Raw genomic sequence first — 18,430 nt, 5'->3', positions numbered from 1 at the left:
TTAAAAAATTAAATCTATTATTTTTATTGAGACATAATTTATACACCACCAGAAATCCACGTTTCAAAGGCTACAACTCGGTGATTTTCAGTATTTTCACAAGGTTGTACAATCATCACCACCATCTAGCTCTGGAATACTTTACTGCCCCACAAAGAAAACTGGTACCTGTTAGCAGTCACTCTCCTCCCCCAGCCCCTGGCAACCACTAATTTATTTTCTATTTCTATGGATTTGCTTCGTCTGAACATTTCACACAAATGGACTCATAAATATATGGACTTTTATGTCTGGCTTCTTTTACTTACCGTGTTTTCAAGTTTCATCCCTGTTGTAGCAGGTATCTCAGGATTTAAGAGTTAGGAGAAAACTTATTAGACATCTTCTACCAAATCCTCTCACTTTACAGATGGAGAAACTGAGACTTAACATACCCCATAAATTCAGTGACACCCAAGTCCCCTACCTCCTAATCCTGTGTTTTTTCAACACACTACTAATACCAAGACAATCAGAATAATAAAAAAGAGATTCCACAAACAGATAAAAATATCACATTAATCTGACATACCATATATTAGAAAAAGCATAGGTAAGAAAATCTGGTATCTTGTTAAAGGTTTTGCATTTCTGTGAGGAATCCCGTAAATCATTTACTTCACGCGACACCTGAATGGCGCCAGATGCTTGTGCAGGGAAACAGGGTGTTGTGGCCACAGCATATTACAGGACTTGAAGTTAGATTTTACTTTCTATGTACAAAGGTAACTATTTAAAACAAAAAGTCTTAATTACCCTTAGTGAAAGTTCCAAATTTTCTCCTCCCCAGAGATTCATGCCCTTGTCGTACTGTCCGATTTCATTAAAATAATGCCTATTTATAGCAAAAATTCCTCCAGCCATTGCAGGTGACCTAAAAAGGACACACAAATATTAAATTTATTCCATAAATTCAGTCATTATGGATTTTGGCCAAAGCCATATTAAATATTAGTGATAACAGTTAAAAACTAGAAAACACCCATACTAACTAACACCAAAATTATCTTAATATACATTGAAGTATGTAAAATTACTAAGGTAAAGTCACAACTACCACAAAACAGGCAACAATAGCTTTAACTTAGCTCTCGTCAAATTCTGTAAGCAATCTATTCTAAAACGTTGTCTCGGTGACAGGGAAAATTTTCTTTAGTATGTGAGCTTCCCACAGCGATGATGATTGAATTGGGTAGTGGGAATTTAGAGATCTCCCTTTCTAAAGGCATTAAGTGAATTGCCATATTTACTTCTGGGAAAACCATAATGTTACATAGCATCTTTTTTGGTGGGCCAACAGCAGAGCCCAATAATACCAAACTATGTAGTTTGAAAATAATTACAGATCCATTCATTCATTGTTCCAAAAAGTCTATGTAAAGCCACTATGATGTGTTAGGGATAAATTAGTTAATCAACAAGCAAAGGTGGAAGTAGGGAGACTAGTTAGAGGTTGTGACGGTCCCAGAGGAAGATGATGGCCTCTTGGATAAGGGTATAGCAATGAAGGAGATGAGATGTGGCTGAATTCTGTATAGGTTTTGAAGATGGAGCCAGCAGACTTGCTATGGGTGGGATGTGCAGGGTTGGAGGAAGTTTGGCCTGGATAACCTGGAAGATAGCGTTACCAGGCACTGATTTGTTTGTTTGTTTGTCTGTTTTGACCGCGCTGCAGCATGTGGGATCTTAGTTCCCCAACCAGGGATGGAACCCGTGCCCCCTACAGTGGAAGCGTGGAGTCCTAACCGCTGGACCGCCAGGGAAGCCCCTAGAGTTACCATGCACTGAGACGGGGAATGCTACGGTAGAACGAAGTTTTTGGTGGGAAGATTCAGTTTTGGACATATCTGAGGTGTCTGTTCAGCATGAAAGTGGAGATGCCAGTAGGCAGCTGGATAGGGGAGTCTGGTGTTCTGAGAGAGGTCGGAGCCTGAGAGTCACCAGTATAAGGTGGATGAGAAGCAATGGGTGAGCGAGGGGAGGTGAAGAGGACAGAGCCCTGGGCACCTCAGCAGTGAGAGGTCGGGGAGAAGAGGAGGAATCAGCAAAGGGCATGGAATAAACCAGCGGTGAAGTAGGAGCGAGAGCTGGGGGCTCTGGTGGTCTGGAGGCCATGGGAAGAGTGCCCGTCAAAGAGGAGGGAGAGGCCAGCAGCATGGACACGGCTGACAGGCCACGTAAGACTAGGACTGAGGACTGGACACGACAGTGTGAAGCTAGTGGGGAGGGCAAAGCCTGACTGCAGTGAGCTTAAAGTCGAGTGAACTGTTTAACAGAACTGGAGAGAGTGATACCGACGACTCTTTCTAGGTGGTTTAATACAAAGGAGAGAAAAGGAAAGGGGAAATGGCTGATAAAATAAAATCATTTTATTTTTTTATTTGTGAGAGAGAACAGCATGCCTGTAGTCTGCTAGGAGTCATCCTATCTGGTAACTGGACGAAGCTGGTCCCTGCATGTCCCTCTCCCTGGGGGCCACGAGTGTCGTTGGTAGAAGCTTAAGGCCACGATTTTCCTTGCTTGTTCTAAGTTTCACCCACCTTTTATTTTTGTCATTAGAACTATTGTAAGTAGGGGAAAAAATATATCTTCAGATATGAATGCTAATTCATGGCTAATACCTAAAATTAATTTTTTTCCTTTAACTCTTTAAAACAACCTATTTTTTCTTACATATATTATTATACATTATAATTGTATTATAACATATCATATGTATAATATATATTCCATATGTAATATATACATATATAATCACACAATTGGTATTATACTGATTTTTTTTAATTGAAGTATAGTTGATTTACAATTTTGTGTTAGTTTCTGGTGTACAGCAAAGTGATTCAAATAGACATAGGTATATATTATTTTTCAAATTCTTTTCCATTATAGGTTATTACAAGATACTGAATATAGTTCCCTGTGCTATACAGTAGGTCCTTGTTGATTATTTGTTTTATATAAGGTAGTGTATATATGTTAATCCCAAACTCCTAATTTATTCCTCTCCCACTTTTCCCCTTTGGTAACCATAAGTTTGTTTTCTATGTCTGTGAGTCTGTGAGTCTGTTTCTGTTTTGTAAATAAGTTCATTTGTATCATATTTTAGATTCCACATTATACTGACGTAAGTTTTTTATGGCCTGATTTTTTAAAATTTAACATATTGTGAGAATTTTCCTTTTTAGTTAACTAGCCTTCAAAAATTTTAACTCTATAATATTCTACAAAATATGAATATACTTTTTTAACCATTTCAATATTGAACATTTATGTTGTTTTGATTTTCTTACTAAAATAAATATTGATACAATATATATTTCTGGACCTATCTCTCAACTCCTTAAAGATAAATTGTAAGAAGTAGAATTATTGCATTAAAGAATAAGAATATTTATAAAATTTTTAATTTATATTGCCAAATTTTCAAAAAGCATTTACAAATGTATATATACTAACAGTGTATTAGAGTTCCAAAATGTTACTTTTCAGCAACTGACTCTTAGAAATCCAATTTCCAAATTGAATTTTTACAGCCTAAAAAATACTTAAAATGTGAGATACAGAAATATTACAAAAATTATAAGTCAATTTTTTGGTAAATGGAATATTTCAGCTACTTCTTACTAAAAGTAACTTCATTTTAGATTACTTTGAGATGAACTCAAAAGATTGATGTTTTATTTTTTAAGTTTTTAGTAAATCATGATTTTTACATATTAAGTTTTATTTAAATGAAGTATAACTTTGTTCTTTTTCATCCTGAAGTCTGTAACATTAACAATAGCTACCATTTATACTGATCCCTTCCTCTGTGTCAGGCCTTTAGTTATGTGCTTTACAAGTATTGGCTCATTTAAGGCCCTCAGTAATCCAGAGAGGTAGGTATTATTATTATCATCATCATTTTACAGATGAAGATACTGAAGCTGAGAGAGGTAACTGGCCCAGCTAAGGGCTGCCTTTTTTTTTTTTTTTTTTTTTTGGTCGCACCTTGTGGCATCTGGGATCTTAGTTCCCCGACCAGGAATCAAACCTGTGCCCCCTGCCGTGGAAGCGCAGCATCTTAACCGCTGGATCACCAGGGAAGTCCCCTAACGGCTGCCTTAATTCACAACTCCAGGGATGCTAATTACCTATAGTCTTTGTGAACAGTGCCTTCTGGAAATATGCAGTGCACAGCCTGTGCAGCTGTACATGGCAGCCCTAAACAGCTAACAAGTGATGGCTGGGGCAGAGGAAATATCAGAGTCATACAAAGTTATGTCATACGAAGAGTCATTCGAAGTTATACGAAGGAATCTGCATGTTATCCTAAAGGCAGTGGAAAGACAATAAGCAAGACGGGTGACATGTGCAAAGTGGGGTTTCAAGAAAATTAACGTAGCAACAGAGAGATGGGAATGAAGAGGAGGAGCTGTAGGCCAGACTGTCCCTTAGGGTGTAGAGTCTAAGCCTGGAGCAGTGATGGCTTGGGCCATGAGGACTGTCAGAGAGATGGACAGATGTGATATGAGAATCATCACACAGGACGGGTCTCCTGGAGCTGGTTAATCACTGGATTAGAGAAGGCAATGGGAGATCTGGAAGATGGCTATACGGAGTTCATATGTGGTCATGCTTAATGGCTGCATAATCCATTACAGTTCTGGCATAAAGTATTGATACTATATGATTTCCCAATCATTCCTCCCAATTCTTAGATAGTCTTTATTTCATCCTTGATTTAAGAGGTCAGTTTGCTTACTAAGAGTAGGGGTTCAGGGCAGGGGCAGCTCTTGGGATTAAGGGAAGTACTAAAGTGGAATGGGAATACCCACTTCTGGGAATGAGTGGATAAAAGGATTGCAAGGCAGCATGGGGCTGGAGACCATCAATGTGCAGAAGAATCAATTCACATCTCTTAAAGGAACAAAGGAAATAGATGGTGGAATTGAACCAGGGTTGGAGCTTTGCAGGGCTATCGTGGCAGAAGTGCAGTGGGATGTGGCAGAAGAGAAGAGAATTTATAGATCAGAAAGTCTAGACCACAGAAGCAGAAAGAAAACTGTGAGGGGTAAAAAGAGAAATCAAAGAACTGGACATCTTGATGATGTCCAAGGGTGGGCGTGGGGGGAACAGAGGAGGAAAAAGCCAGGAGGGTCCTGGGTTGTGGCCAAGGAGAGGGATAAGTGGTAATTTAGAAGGTGAAGATCCAGGGTATGGCTGTAGGAATAATATTAAATATCTAACATTTATACAGTACTTATTATGGACAGATACTGTTCTAAGCTTTGATATATGTCATTTAATTCTCATAAGAGCCCTGTGAAATACTGTTATTCTCCAGACATACAGATAAATAAATAAGGTGCAGAGAGGTTAAGCAACTCATTCAAGATCACACAGCTCTAGCTAAATTAAAATAGAGGCAAAGATCAAGGACTTGCTAGGCTATGGTGTTAGAAAATTGACTCATGTGGTTTGTAAAACAAAGAGGTTAACATTAAAGGAGAAGTGAGCCTGGTGTCAAAAGTTATCAGTAAATGTGGGGAGTGATCTGGAGGAAGTCTCTTGAGAAATAACCTCATAAGTGCAGTTAGAAGTCATAACATTCAAATTATTCTCACATTTAGAAATATATTTTCCAAGACTGATATTCCAGGAAAATCACATTCATCTCAACCTATAAAATTACAGATGGAAGCACTTGGATAAATATTTTATACATGAATTTGGCAAAGACATCGACTTTTTCTGGGCTATCCACAGTGCTAGTTTTTTTTTTTTTTTTTTTTTGCGGTACGCGGGCCTTTCACTGTTGTGGCCTCTCCCGTTGCGGAGCACAGGCTCCGGACGCGCAGGCTCAGGGGCCATAGCCTCACGGGCCCAGCCGCTCCGTGGCATGTGGGATCCTCCCCGACCGGGGCACGAACCAGTGTCCCCTGCATCGGCAGGTGGACTCTCAACCACTGCGCCACCAGGGAAGCCCAGTGCTAGTATTTTGATCATTGATAAACATGCAACTTGTTCCTGAGAACCAAGTCCACATTTTAAAGCTGGACCTCTGAAATCAAAGGCATACTAACCATGGTGGTATTCCGAACTGAGGTGAGATGCTCATTCCCAGTGAGCGAAACTTAAAGAAACAAAACCTACCACATTCTATTATTACAGACTTTTAGAAACAAGATAAATAATAAAATATTTCTCTTCATTAAGCTCATGAAATCAAAGTCATAATCTCTGAAAGCTTCCCCCTGCTCCCAACACCTACGTGCTATTTTTCCATTACCAGAAGAAATCTCACCGGATAGGTCTAGTAGGCCCTTCTGGTCCATCCATCTCATAAGAGAAAACATGATCCCATTTAAATTGCAGATACCAGTTGAAAGCTCCCCTGACAACAGGAGAGGGCTGGTATTCCAGGGTCACATAATCAATGACATCTATCAGTGGACACACCACCATTCGGGGGTCCTTGGCAATGGCATTCAGCAAGGGCTCCAGCCATACTTTATTCACTTCGCAGTGGCTATCCAGGAACACCAGAACATCCCCTGGGGAGGCAAGAACAGGCGAGTGTTAGTGCATGTGTAGGAAACACCCGAATCAAGGCGACAAGCATTTGTCCAGCATTTACTATGTGTTTGGCTATTAAGGTGCTTTCAGCTTCACTGGCAGGAGACAAGAAACACATATTTTATATTGTACCAAAAATGCAGGACATCATGTGCCACAGATACACAGAAGAAGCTGGTGAACTGTGGGTAGAGAGGAGTCTGGGGAAAATTCTAAAGAAGCAGATGGAACTGAGCTGACCTTCAATTTTAAAATGTCATTTTATCTCAGCCTTGATTGATCAACCCAATGTTGCAAATGTTTACTGCAAGGAAACCTTCCTTGGTACTTAGTTTGGTGCTTGAGATGCAAAGATGCATAATTATTTTTCCTCTTGAATTCAAGCTTTAGTGAGGGTCTATTCTGCTTTGAGAACATGGGAAAACCTGGCATGGCCAAAATAAAGAATATGTGTGTTAAAATATATTAGGTGGTCTCAAATTAGAAGGGACCTCAAAACTCAGGTGCAGAGGTTAGACTTTTTCTTGTAGCCAACATAAAATCATAGGAACGTATGAAAACATCCTATGTTTAGATCAGAAGACTTAGTATTATTAAAATGTTTTATAATCTCCCAAATCAATCTACAGATGCAATTCAATCCTTATCAAAATCCCACTGGTTCTTTTTACAGAAATTGATCCTAAAATTCATATGGAAAGGCAAGGGATCCAAATTAGCTAAAACAATCTTGATAAAGAAGGACAAAGTTGAAGGATTTCCTGCTGTCAAAACTTACTAAAAGGCTACAATAATCAAAACAATATAATATTGGCATAAGATACTTATAGACCAAAGGTATAGAATTAATGGTGCCGAAATAAACGAAGCATCTATTGTCAATTGATTTCTGAAAAGGGTACCAAGACAACTCAATTGGGAAAGAATCATTTTTTTCAATAAATATCCTGAGACAACTGGATATCTGCATGAAAAGAATGAAGTTGGACCCCCTAACTCATACCAAACACAAATGTTAAGTCAAATGGATAACAGACCTCAAAAGGTAAGAGCTAAAACTATAAAACTCTTAGAAGAAAACAGGCATACATTTTACGACCCTTGAGTTAGGTAATGGTTTCTTAGGTATGACACCAAAAATACAAGCAACAGAAGAAAAAACAAACAAACAGGTAAACTGGACTTCATCAAAACTAAAAACTTTTGTGGTTAAATAGATACCATGAAGGGCTTCCCTGGTGGCGCAGTGGTTGAAAGTCCGCCTGCCGATGCAGCGGACATGGGTTTGTGCCCCGGTCCGGGAAGATCCCACATGCCGTGGAGCACCTAAGCCAGTGCACCACAACTACTGAGCCTGAGCTCTAGAGCCCACGAGCCACAACTACTGAAGCCCACATGCCTAGAGCCTGCGCTCTGCAACAAGAGAAGCCACTGCAATGAGAAGCCTGCGTACCGCAACGAAGAGTAGCCCCCACTCGCCACAACTAGAAAAAAGCCCACACATAGCAACGAAGACCCAACTCAGCCAAAAATAAATAAGTAAATAAATAAATCTATAGGGAGGACTGGTCCATTCCCTGCCATTGGTTACAAAACAGAGCAGGCCCCAAGACTTCTCTGCTCTCTTAGGTTAACTGGAAGTCTTATTAGACAGCGGAAGTTGAAAACAGTCTCAATTCAGCAATTAGAATTTTCAGGCCCCTGTTACAATCCAAGCTTCCCTGCCTGCATGCAGAACCCACCCCCCAACCAGGTGGCCCTGTGGGAGGGTCACTTGCCTTTGCATTAAATCTTCTTAGCTCTTCCTTACTGGTCTCCTTCCCCAGCTTACCCTCTGTGGTTTCAGACCTCACTAAAGCCAAAGGAGGGTAAGAGACAAGTGAATGGGGCAGGGAAGTTCTTTCTTGGTGAGAGAGCAGGGTGCTCTGAGCTGACTCCTTCTATTACGGTGTGGCTGCACGGTGATTTTGAGGACCACCCCCCTTCCCATCCCTGGTAGTCTCTTATCTGCAGTTCCCATAAACTGGGCAAATGCATTCTATCCGGGTGGTCTAGACTCCCACCTCAGCAACTTAGGGTCCTGTGTTCGACCTCTAGCTTCTCCTCTGCTGAGATCTGTCCATCCTTCTAGATAGCCCCATTGGACATGATCTAAGATGATCTTTATTGCTCTCTTACCCAAACATCCATTGCCTGAGCAAACTCTTGCCATCAGAACAGATACTAACACTGAAGCAAATGTCCTTCGTTCCGTAGCTAGCCACAGCCCTTCTTCTGCCCTTTTGATTCTCAGGTGAGAAGCCAACAACCATTCATTTCTCTTCACCCCCAACAGGTTTCTGGTTTTGTTGTACTGATGTCTGAGGATGTGCTGAGCCCCCAACACAGGAAATTCACATCAAGTTCCTCTAACCAGGATTTAGCAAGCAGCTTTCTCTAAAAATCATCTCTAACTCTAACGATCTGATTCAGTGTAGCTGAGTTTGCTTCTCAGATATCTATTTTGAAATTTCTTTATGGTACTGTGTCCGACAACTCACTTTGGAATATAACATCTGTTGTCTTCATGCCTCAATCAAAACTGAGCTAAAAAGAGCCCCATTTTTAAACATATATAGTTTTTTTTTTTTTTTTTACTGTTGGCAGCACACACACTGTTCAATTAACACTTTGCATTTTTCACTTAAAATAGCTTCTATAATATTACATAACACAAACATTTTAAAATCATGTCGGCTAATTTGATAGGTGAAAAATACCATCTGTTTCTCCAAAGAAGATATATAAATGGCCAACAAGCACAAGAAAAGATGCTCAACATCATTGGTCACTAAGGAAATGCAAATTAAAAACACAGTGAGGTACCACTTCATATCTACCAGGATGGCTAGAATTAAAACAAGACAAAAAAGACAGAAAATAACAAGTGTTGGTGAGGATGTGGAAAAATTGGAACTCTCATACGTTGCTGGTGGGAATGTAAATGGTTCAGCTGCTGCGGAAAACAGTTTGGCAGCTCCTCAAAAAGTTAAGAAGAAGTACCATGTGACACAGAAATTCCACTAATAGGAACATATTAAAAAGAATTCAGGGACTACTTCCCTGGTGGAACAGTGGTTAAGAATCCGCCTGACAATGCAGGGGACACGGGTTTGAGCCCTGGTCCAGGAAGATCACACATGCCACAGAGCAACTAAGCCCATGCGCCACAACTACTGAGCCCGCAGCCCGCGTGCCTAGAGCCTGCGCTCCGCAACAAAAGAAGCCACCACAATGAGAAGCCCACGCACCACAATGAAGAGTAGCCCCCGCGTAAGGTTCGGAGCCACAGAGGAGAGTGTAGCGACAGGGGTGCAGAGGGCAAAGCGGAGAGATTCCCGCACAGAGGATCGGTGCCGACCAGCACTCACCAGCCCGAGAGGCTTGTCTGCTCAGGTGCCGGCTTCTGTCGGATCCCAGGGAAAGGGCTGGGGTTGGCGGCGTGAATGCGGCCTGCGGAGGGTTGGTGCACCACGGCTAGCCCGGAGGGAGTCCGGGGAAAAGTCTGCACCTGCCGAAGAGGCAAGAGACTTTATCTTCCTTCTTTGTTTCCTGGTGTGCGAGGAGAGGGTATTAAGAGCGCTGCTTAAAGGAGCTCCAGAGACGGGCGCGAGCCGCGGCTAAAAGCGCGGACCCCAGAGGCGGGCATGAGACGCTAAGGCTGCTGCTGCCGCCACCAAGAAGCCTGTGTGCGAGCACAGGTCACTCTCCACACCCCTCTTCCGGGGAGCCTGTGCAGGCCGCCGCTGCCAGGGTCCCGGGATCCAGGGACAACTTCCCTGGGAGAACGCACGGCGGGCCTCAGCCTGCTGCAACGTCACGCCGGCCTCTGCAGCCGCAGGCCCGCCCCGCACGCCGTGCCCTTCCCTCCCCGCGGCCTGAGGGAGCCAGAGCCCCCGAATCAGCGGCTCCTTTAACCCCGTCCTGTCTGAGCGAAGAACAGACGCCCTCCAGCGACCTACATGCAGAGGCGGGGCCAAATCCAAAGCTGAGCCCCGGGAGCCGTGAGAACAAAGAAGAGAAAGGGAAATCTCTCCCAGCAGCCTCAGGGGCAGCGGATTAAAGCTCCACAATCAACTTGATGTACCTGCATCTGTGGAATACCTGAATAGACAACCAATCATCCCAAATTGAGGGGGTGGACTTTGGGAGCAAGAAATATTATTTTTTCCCCTTTTCCTCTTTTTGTGAGTGTGTATGTGTATGCTTCTATGTGAGATTTTGTCTGTATAGCTTTGCTTTTACCATTTGTCCTAGGGTTCTGTCTGTCCGTTTTCTTTTTTGAGTATAGTTTTCAGCGCTTGTTATCATTGGTGGATTTGTTTTTTGGTTTGGTTTTTCTTTCTTTCTTTTTAACTACTTGAAAAAAATTTTTTACTAATTATTTTTTATTTTAATAACTTTTTTTTAAAAAAAAATCTTTTTCTTTCTTTCTTTTGTTCTCCCTTTTATTCTGAGCCGTGTGGATGAAAGGCTCTTGGTGCTCCAACCAGGCGTCAGAGCTGTGCCTCTGAGGTGGGAGAGCCAAGTTCAGGACATTGGTTCACCAGAGACCTCCCAGCTCCACGTAATATCAAACGGCAAAAATCTCCCAGAGATCTCCATCGCAATGCCAAGACCCAGCTCCACTCAACGACCAGCAAGCTATAGTGCTGGACACCCTATGCCAAACAACTAGCAAGACAGGAACACAACCCCACCCATTAGCAGAGAGGCTGCCTAAAATCATAATAAGTTCACAGACACCCCAAAACACACCACCAGACGTGGACCTGCCCACCAGAAAGACAATTTCCAGCCTCATCCACCAGAACACAGGCACTAGTCCCCTCCACCAGGAAGCCTACACAAGCCACCGAACCAACCTTAGCCACTGGGGGCAGACACCAAAAACAACGGGAAATACGAACCTGCAGGCTGTGAAAAAGAGACCCCAAACACAGTAAGTTAAGCAAAATGAGAAGACAAAGAAACACACAGCAGATGAAGGAACAAGGTAAAAACCACCAGACCTAACAAATGAAGAGGAAATAGGCAGTCTACTGGAAAAACAATTCAGAATAATGATAGTAAAGGTGATCCAAAATCTTGGAAATAGAATAGAGAAAATGCAAGAAACATTTAACAAGGACCTAGAAGAACTAAAGAGCAAACAAACAATGATGAACAACACAATAAATGAAATTAAAAATTCTCTAGAAGGAATCAATAGCAGAATAACTGAGGCAGAAGAATGGATAAGTGACCTGGAAGATAAAATAGTAGAAATGACTACTGCAGAGCAGAATAAAGAAAAAAGAATGAAAAGAATTGAGGACAGTCTTAGAGACCTCTGGGACAATATTAAATGCTGAACCACCATTCAAATTATAGGGGTCCCAGAAGAAGAGGAGAAAAACAGAGGGACTGAGAAAATATTTGAAGAGATTATAGTTGAAAACTTCCCTAATATGAGTAAGGAAATAGTTAATCAAGTCCCGGAAGCACAGAGAGTCCCATACAGGATAAAACCAAGGAGAAATACGCCAAGACACATATTAATGAAACTATCAAAAATTAAATACACAGAAAAAATATTAAAAGCAGCAAGGGAAAAACAACAAGTAACATAAAAGGGAATCCCCATAAGGTTAACAGCTGATCTTTCAGCAGAAACTCTGCAAGCCAGAAGGGAGTGGCAGGACATATTTAAAGTGATGAAAGAGAAAAACCTACAACCAAGATTACTCTACCCAGCAGGGATCTCATTCAGATTCTACAGAGAAATTAAAACCTTCACGGACAAGCAAAAGCTAAGAGAATTCAGCACCACCAAACCAGCTTTACAACAAATGCTAAAGGAACTTCTCTAGGCAGGAAACACAAGAGAAGGAAAAGACCTACAATAACAAACCGAAAACAATTAAGAAAATGGTAATAGGAACATACATATTGATAATTCCCTTAAATGTAAATGGATTAAGTGCTCCAACCAAAAGACATAGACTGGCTGGATGGATACATAAACAAGACCTGTATATATGCTGTCTACAAGAGACCCACTTCAGACCTAGGGACACATACAGACTGAAAGTGAAGAGATGGAAAAAGATATTCCATGCAAATAGAACTCAAAAGAAAGCTGGAGTAGCAATTCTCATATCAGATAAAATAGACTTTAATATAAAGACTATTATAAGAGACAAAGAAGGACACTACAGAATGATCAAGGGAACAATCCAGGAAGAAGACATAACAATTGTAAATATTTACGAACCCAACATAGGAGCATCTCAATACATAAGGCAAATGCTAACAGCCATAAAAGGGGAAATCGACAGTAACACAGTCATAGTGGGGGACTTTAACACCCCACTTTAACCAACGGACAGATCATCCAAAATGAAAATAAATAAGGAAACGCAAGCTTTAAATGATACATTAAACAAGATGGACTTAATTGATATTTATAGGACATTCCATCCAAAAACAACAGAATACATTTTCTTCTCAAGTGCTCATGGAACATTCTCCAGGATAGATCATATCTTGGGTCACAAGTCAAGCCTTGGTAAATTTAAGAAAATTGAAATCGTATCAAGTATCTTTTCTGACCACAAGGCTATGAGACTAGATATCAATTGCAGGAAAAAAATCTGTGAAAAATACAAACACATGGAAGCTAAACAATACACTACTTAATAACCAAGAGATCACTGAAGAAATCAAAGAGGAAATCAAAAAATACCTAGAAACAAATGACAATGATAACACGACGACCCAAAACCTATAGGATGCAGCAAAAGCAGTTCTAAGAGGGAAGTTTATAGCAATACAATCCTACCTTAAGAAAGAAGAAACATCTCAAAGAAACAACCTAACCCTACACCTAAAGCAAATAGAGAAAGAAGAACAAAAACAACCCAAAGTTAGCAGAAGGAAAGAAATCATAAAGATCAGATCAGAAATAAATGAAATAGAAACAAAGAAAACAATAGCAAAGATCAATAAAACTAAAAGCTGGTTCTTTGAGAAGATAAACAAAATTGATAAACCATTAGCCAGACTCATCAAGAAAAAAACGGAGGAGACTCAAATCAGTAGAATTAGAAATGAAAAAGGGGAAGTAACAACTGACACTGCAGAAATACAAAGGATCATGAGAGATTACTACAAGCAACTATATGCCAATAAAATGAACACCCTGGAAGAAATGGAAAAATTCTTAGAAATGCATAACCTTCCAAGACGGAACCAGGAAGAAATAGAAAATATGAACAGACCAATCACAAGCACTGAAATTGAAACTCTGATTAAAAATCTTCCAACAAACAAAAGCCCAGGACCAGATGGCTTCACAGGCGAATTCTATCAAACATTTAGAGAAGAGCTAACACCTATCCTTCTCAAACTCTTCCAAAATATAGCAGAGGGAGGAACACTCCCAAACTCATTCTACGAGGCCACCATCACCCTGATACCAAAACCAGACAAAGATATCAGAAAAAAAGAAAACTACAGGCCAATATCACTGAGGAACATAGATGCAAAAATCCTCAACAAAAGACTAGCAAACAGAATCCAGCAGCACATTAAAAGGATCACACACCACGGTTAAGTGGGGTTTATCCCAGGAATGCAAGGATTCTTCAATATACGCAAGTCAATCAATGTGATACACCATATTAACAAATTGAAGGAGAAAAACCATATGATCATCTCAATAGATGCAGAGAAAGCTTTCAACAAAGTTCAACACCGATTTATGATAAAAACCCTCCAGAAAGTAGGCATAGAGGGAACTTACCTCAACATAATAAAGGCCATATATGACAAACCCACAGCCAACATTATTCTCAATGGTGAAAAACTGAAAGCATTTCCACTAAGATCAGGAACAAGACAAGGTTGCCCACTCTCACTACTATTATTCAACACAGTTTTGGAAGTTTTAGCCACAGCCATCAGAGAAGAAAAGGAAATAAAAGGAATCCAAATTGGAAAAGAAGAAGTAAAACTGTCATTGTTTGCGGATGACATGATACTATACATAGAGAAACTTAAAGATGCTACCAGAAAACTACTAGAGCTAATCAATTAATTTGATAAAGTAGCAGGATACAAAATTAATGCACAGAAATCTCTTGCATTCCTATACACTAATGATGAAAAATCTGAAAGTGAAATCAAGAAAACACTCCCATTTACCATTGCAACAAAAAGAATAAAATATCTAGGAATAAACCTACCTAGGGAGACAAAAGACCTGTATGCAGAAAACTATAGAACACTGATGAAAGAAATTAAAGATGATACAAATAGATGGAGAGATACACCATGTTCTTGGATTGGAAGAATCAACATTGTGAAAATGACTATACTACCCAAAGCAACCTACAGATTCAATGCAATCCCTATCAAACTACCAATGGCATTTTTCACAGAACTAGAACGAAAAATTTCACAATTTGTATGGAAACACAAAAGACCCCGAATAGCCAAAGCAATCTTGAGAACGAAAAATGGAGCTGGAGGAATCAGGCTCTCAGATTTCAGACTATACTACAAAGCTACAGTAATCAAGACAGTATGGTACTGGCACAAAAACAGAAATATAGATCAATGGATCAGGATAGAAAGTCCAGAGATAACCCCAAACACCTATGGTCACCTTATCTTTGATAAAGGAGACAAGAATATACAATGGAGAAAAGACAGCCTCTTCAATAAGTGGTGCTGGGAAAACTGGATAGCTACATGTAAAAGAATGAAATTAGAACACTTCCTAACACCATACACAAAAATAAACTCAAAATGGATTAAAGACCTAAACGTAAGGCCAGACACTATCAAAACATACGCAGAACACTCTATGCCAGAAATCACAGCAAGATCCTTTTTGACCCACCTCCTAGAGAAATGGAAATAAAAACGAAAATAAACAAATGGGACCTAATGAAACTTCAAAGCTTTTGCACAGAAAAGGAAACCATAAACAAGATGAAAAGACAACCCTCAGAATGGGAGAAAATATTTGCAAATGAAGCAACTGACAAAGGATGAATCTCCAAAATTTACTAGCAGCTCATGGAGCACAATATCAAAAAAACAAACAACCCAACCCAAAAATGGGCAGAAGACCTAAATAGACATTTCTCCAAAGAAGATATACAGACTGCCAACAAACACATGAAAGAATGCTCAACATCATTAATCATTATAGAAATGCAAATCAAAACTACAATGCGGTATCATCTCACACCAGTCAGAATGGCCATCATCAAAAAATCTACAAACATGGGTTTCCCTGGTGGCGCAGTGGTTGAGAGTCCGCCTGCTGACGCAGGGGACACGGGTTTTTTCCCCGGTCTGGGAAGATCCCACATTCCGCGGAGTGGCTGGGCCCGTGAGCCATGGCCGCTGAGCCTGCGCGTCCGGAGCCTGTGCTCCGCAACGGGAGAGGCCACAACAGTGAGAGGCCCGCATACTGAAAAAAAAAAAAAAAAAAAAAATCTACAAACAATAAATGCTGTAGAGGATGTGGAGAAAAGGGAACCCTCTTGCACTGTTGGTGGGAATGTAAATTGATACAGCCACTATGGAGAACAGTATGGAAGTTCCTTAAAAAACTAAAAATAGAACTACCATATGACCCAGCAATCCCACTACTGGCATATACCCTGAGAAAACCATAATTCAAAAAGAGGGCTTCCCTGGTGGCGCAGGGTTTCCCTGGTGCGCAGGGGTTGGGAGTCCACCTGCCGATGCAGGGGGCACGGGTTTGTGCCCCGGTCCGGGAAGATCCCACATGCTGCGGAGCGGCTGCGCCCGTGGGCCATGGCCACTGAGCCTGTGCGTCTGGAGCCTGTTGCTCCACGACAGGAGAGGCCACAGCAGTGAGAGGCCCGCGTACCACAAAAAAAAAAAAAAAAAAAAAAGAGTCATGTACCACAATGTTCACTGCAGCTCTATTTACAATAGCCAGGAGATGGAAGCATCCTAAGTGTCCATCGACAGATGAATGGATAAAGAAGATGTGGCACATATATACAATGGAATATTACTCAGCCATAAAAAGAAACGCAATTGGGTTATTTGTAGTGAGGTGGGTGGACCTAGAGTCTGTCATACAGAGTGAAGTAAGTCAAAAAGAGAAAAACAAATACCGTATGCTAACACATATATATGGAATCTAAAAAAAAAAAAAAAAAGATCATGAAGAACCTAGGGGCAAGACGGGAATAACAATGCAGACCTACCAGAGAATAGACCTGAGGACGTGGGGAGGGGGAAGGGTAAGCTGGCTCAAAGTGAGAGAGTGGTAGTGTATATATGGACATATAAACACTACCAAATGTAAAATAGATAGCTAGTGGGAAGCAGTCACATAGCACAGGGAGATCAGCTCTGTGCTTTGTGACCAGCTAGAAGGGTGGGATAGGGACAGTGGGAGGGAGGTAGTCGCAAGAGGGAAGAGATATGGGGACATATGTATATGTATAACTGATTCACTTTCTTATAAAGCAGAAACTAACACACAATTGTAAAGCAATTATACTCCAATAAAAACGTTAAAAAAAAAAAGTTGCCCCCACTCGCCGCAACTAGAGAAAGCCCATGCGCAGCAACAAAGACCCAACGCAGCCAAAAACTAAATAAATAAAATAAAAATAGAAAGAATTGAAATGTATACATGTATACGCATGTCCACAGCAGTACTCCTTACAATAGCCCAAAGAAGGAAACAGCCCAAATGTCTACCAACAGATGAATGGAGAAACAAACTGTATATATGCATACAATGGAATATTATCCAGACATAAAAAAATGAAGTGCTGATGCATGTAGATGAATCTCAAAAACATTATGCTAGTGAAAGAGCCAGACATAAAAGGTACGATTCCATTAATATGAAATATCCAGAAAAGTAAACCCAGAGGCAGGATGCAGATTGTGGGTTGCCAGGGGCTGGGATATGGGGAAATGGGAAGAAACTGCTTAATGGGTGTGGGGTTTCCTTCTGGGGTGATGAAAATATTACAGAACTGCATGGGGTGCTGGTTGGACAACATTGTGACTATGCTAAACATCCCTGAATCGTTCATTTCAATCTTATGTTAAGTATATATCTCACCTCAATAAACAAATAATATCTGGTTAATTTTTAAAAATTTACTGGTGAGGTTGAACTTTTTTTCAGGTGATTAGCCATTTGCAAATGAAATGTTTATATCTTTTGACCATTTAGGTATGGGAGTCATGGTTTGTTTTTTTTTAATGGTTTGGTGTGTACATTTTACATTGTAAGAATATTAACTTTTTATCTGTCTTAGTTATACTATTTCCCCAGCCTATTGTTATTTAATTTTATCATTTTTTACAGTTTTTCATTTTGTGTAGTAAGCTGTTTTTACCTTTTTTTTTAAAGGTATAATTGACATATTAATTTCAGTTGTACAATGTAATGATTTGATACTTGTATATATATTTCAAAATGATCACCACAGTAAGTCTAGTTAAAATCTGTCACTATATATAGTTACAAAAAATTTTTTTTTCTTGTGATGAGAACTTGTAAGTCCATTGGGTTTTGTTTGTTTGTTTGTTTGCTTTACGCGGGCCTCTCACTGTTGTGGCCACTCCCGTTGCGGAGCACAGGCTCTGGACACGCAGGCTCAGCAGCCATGGCTCACGGGCCTAGCTGCTCCGCGGCATGTGGGATCTTCCCGGACCGGGGCATGAACCCGCATCCCCTGCATTGGCAGATGGACTCTCAACCACTGCGCCACCAGGGAAGCCCCAAGTCCATTCG

General features: G+C 40.7%; 1 protein-coding gene across 2 annotated transcripts in view; it reads right to left on the bottom strand.

Moving 5' to 3' along the window:
- The window catches only part of GALNTL5 (polypeptide N-acetylgalactosaminyltransferase like 5), a 125,655-nt gene that overhangs the window by 21,346 nt on the left and 85,879 nt on the right, over positions 1-18,430 (bottom strand). For both annotated transcript variants that reach the window (XM_067747504.1, XM_067747505.1), the window contains 2 exons: positions 6,329-6,578; positions 796-913 (listed from right to left, as the gene is read on the bottom strand). In XM_067747504.1, the coding sequence (XP_067603605.1) occupies positions 796-913; positions 6,329-6,578 (368 nt within the window). The remainder of the gene's footprint in view (positions 1-795; positions 914-6,328; positions 6,579-18,430) is intronic.

Source organism: Pseudorca crassidens, chromosome 8 (genome assembly GCF_039906515.1).
Source record: "Pseudorca crassidens isolate mPseCra1 chromosome 8, mPseCra1.hap1, whole genome shotgun sequence".
Classification (NCBI taxonomy): Eukaryota; Metazoa; Chordata; class Mammalia; order Artiodactyla; family Delphinidae; genus Pseudorca; species Pseudorca crassidens.
This window is presented reverse-complemented; position numbering and strand designations above follow the sequence as displayed.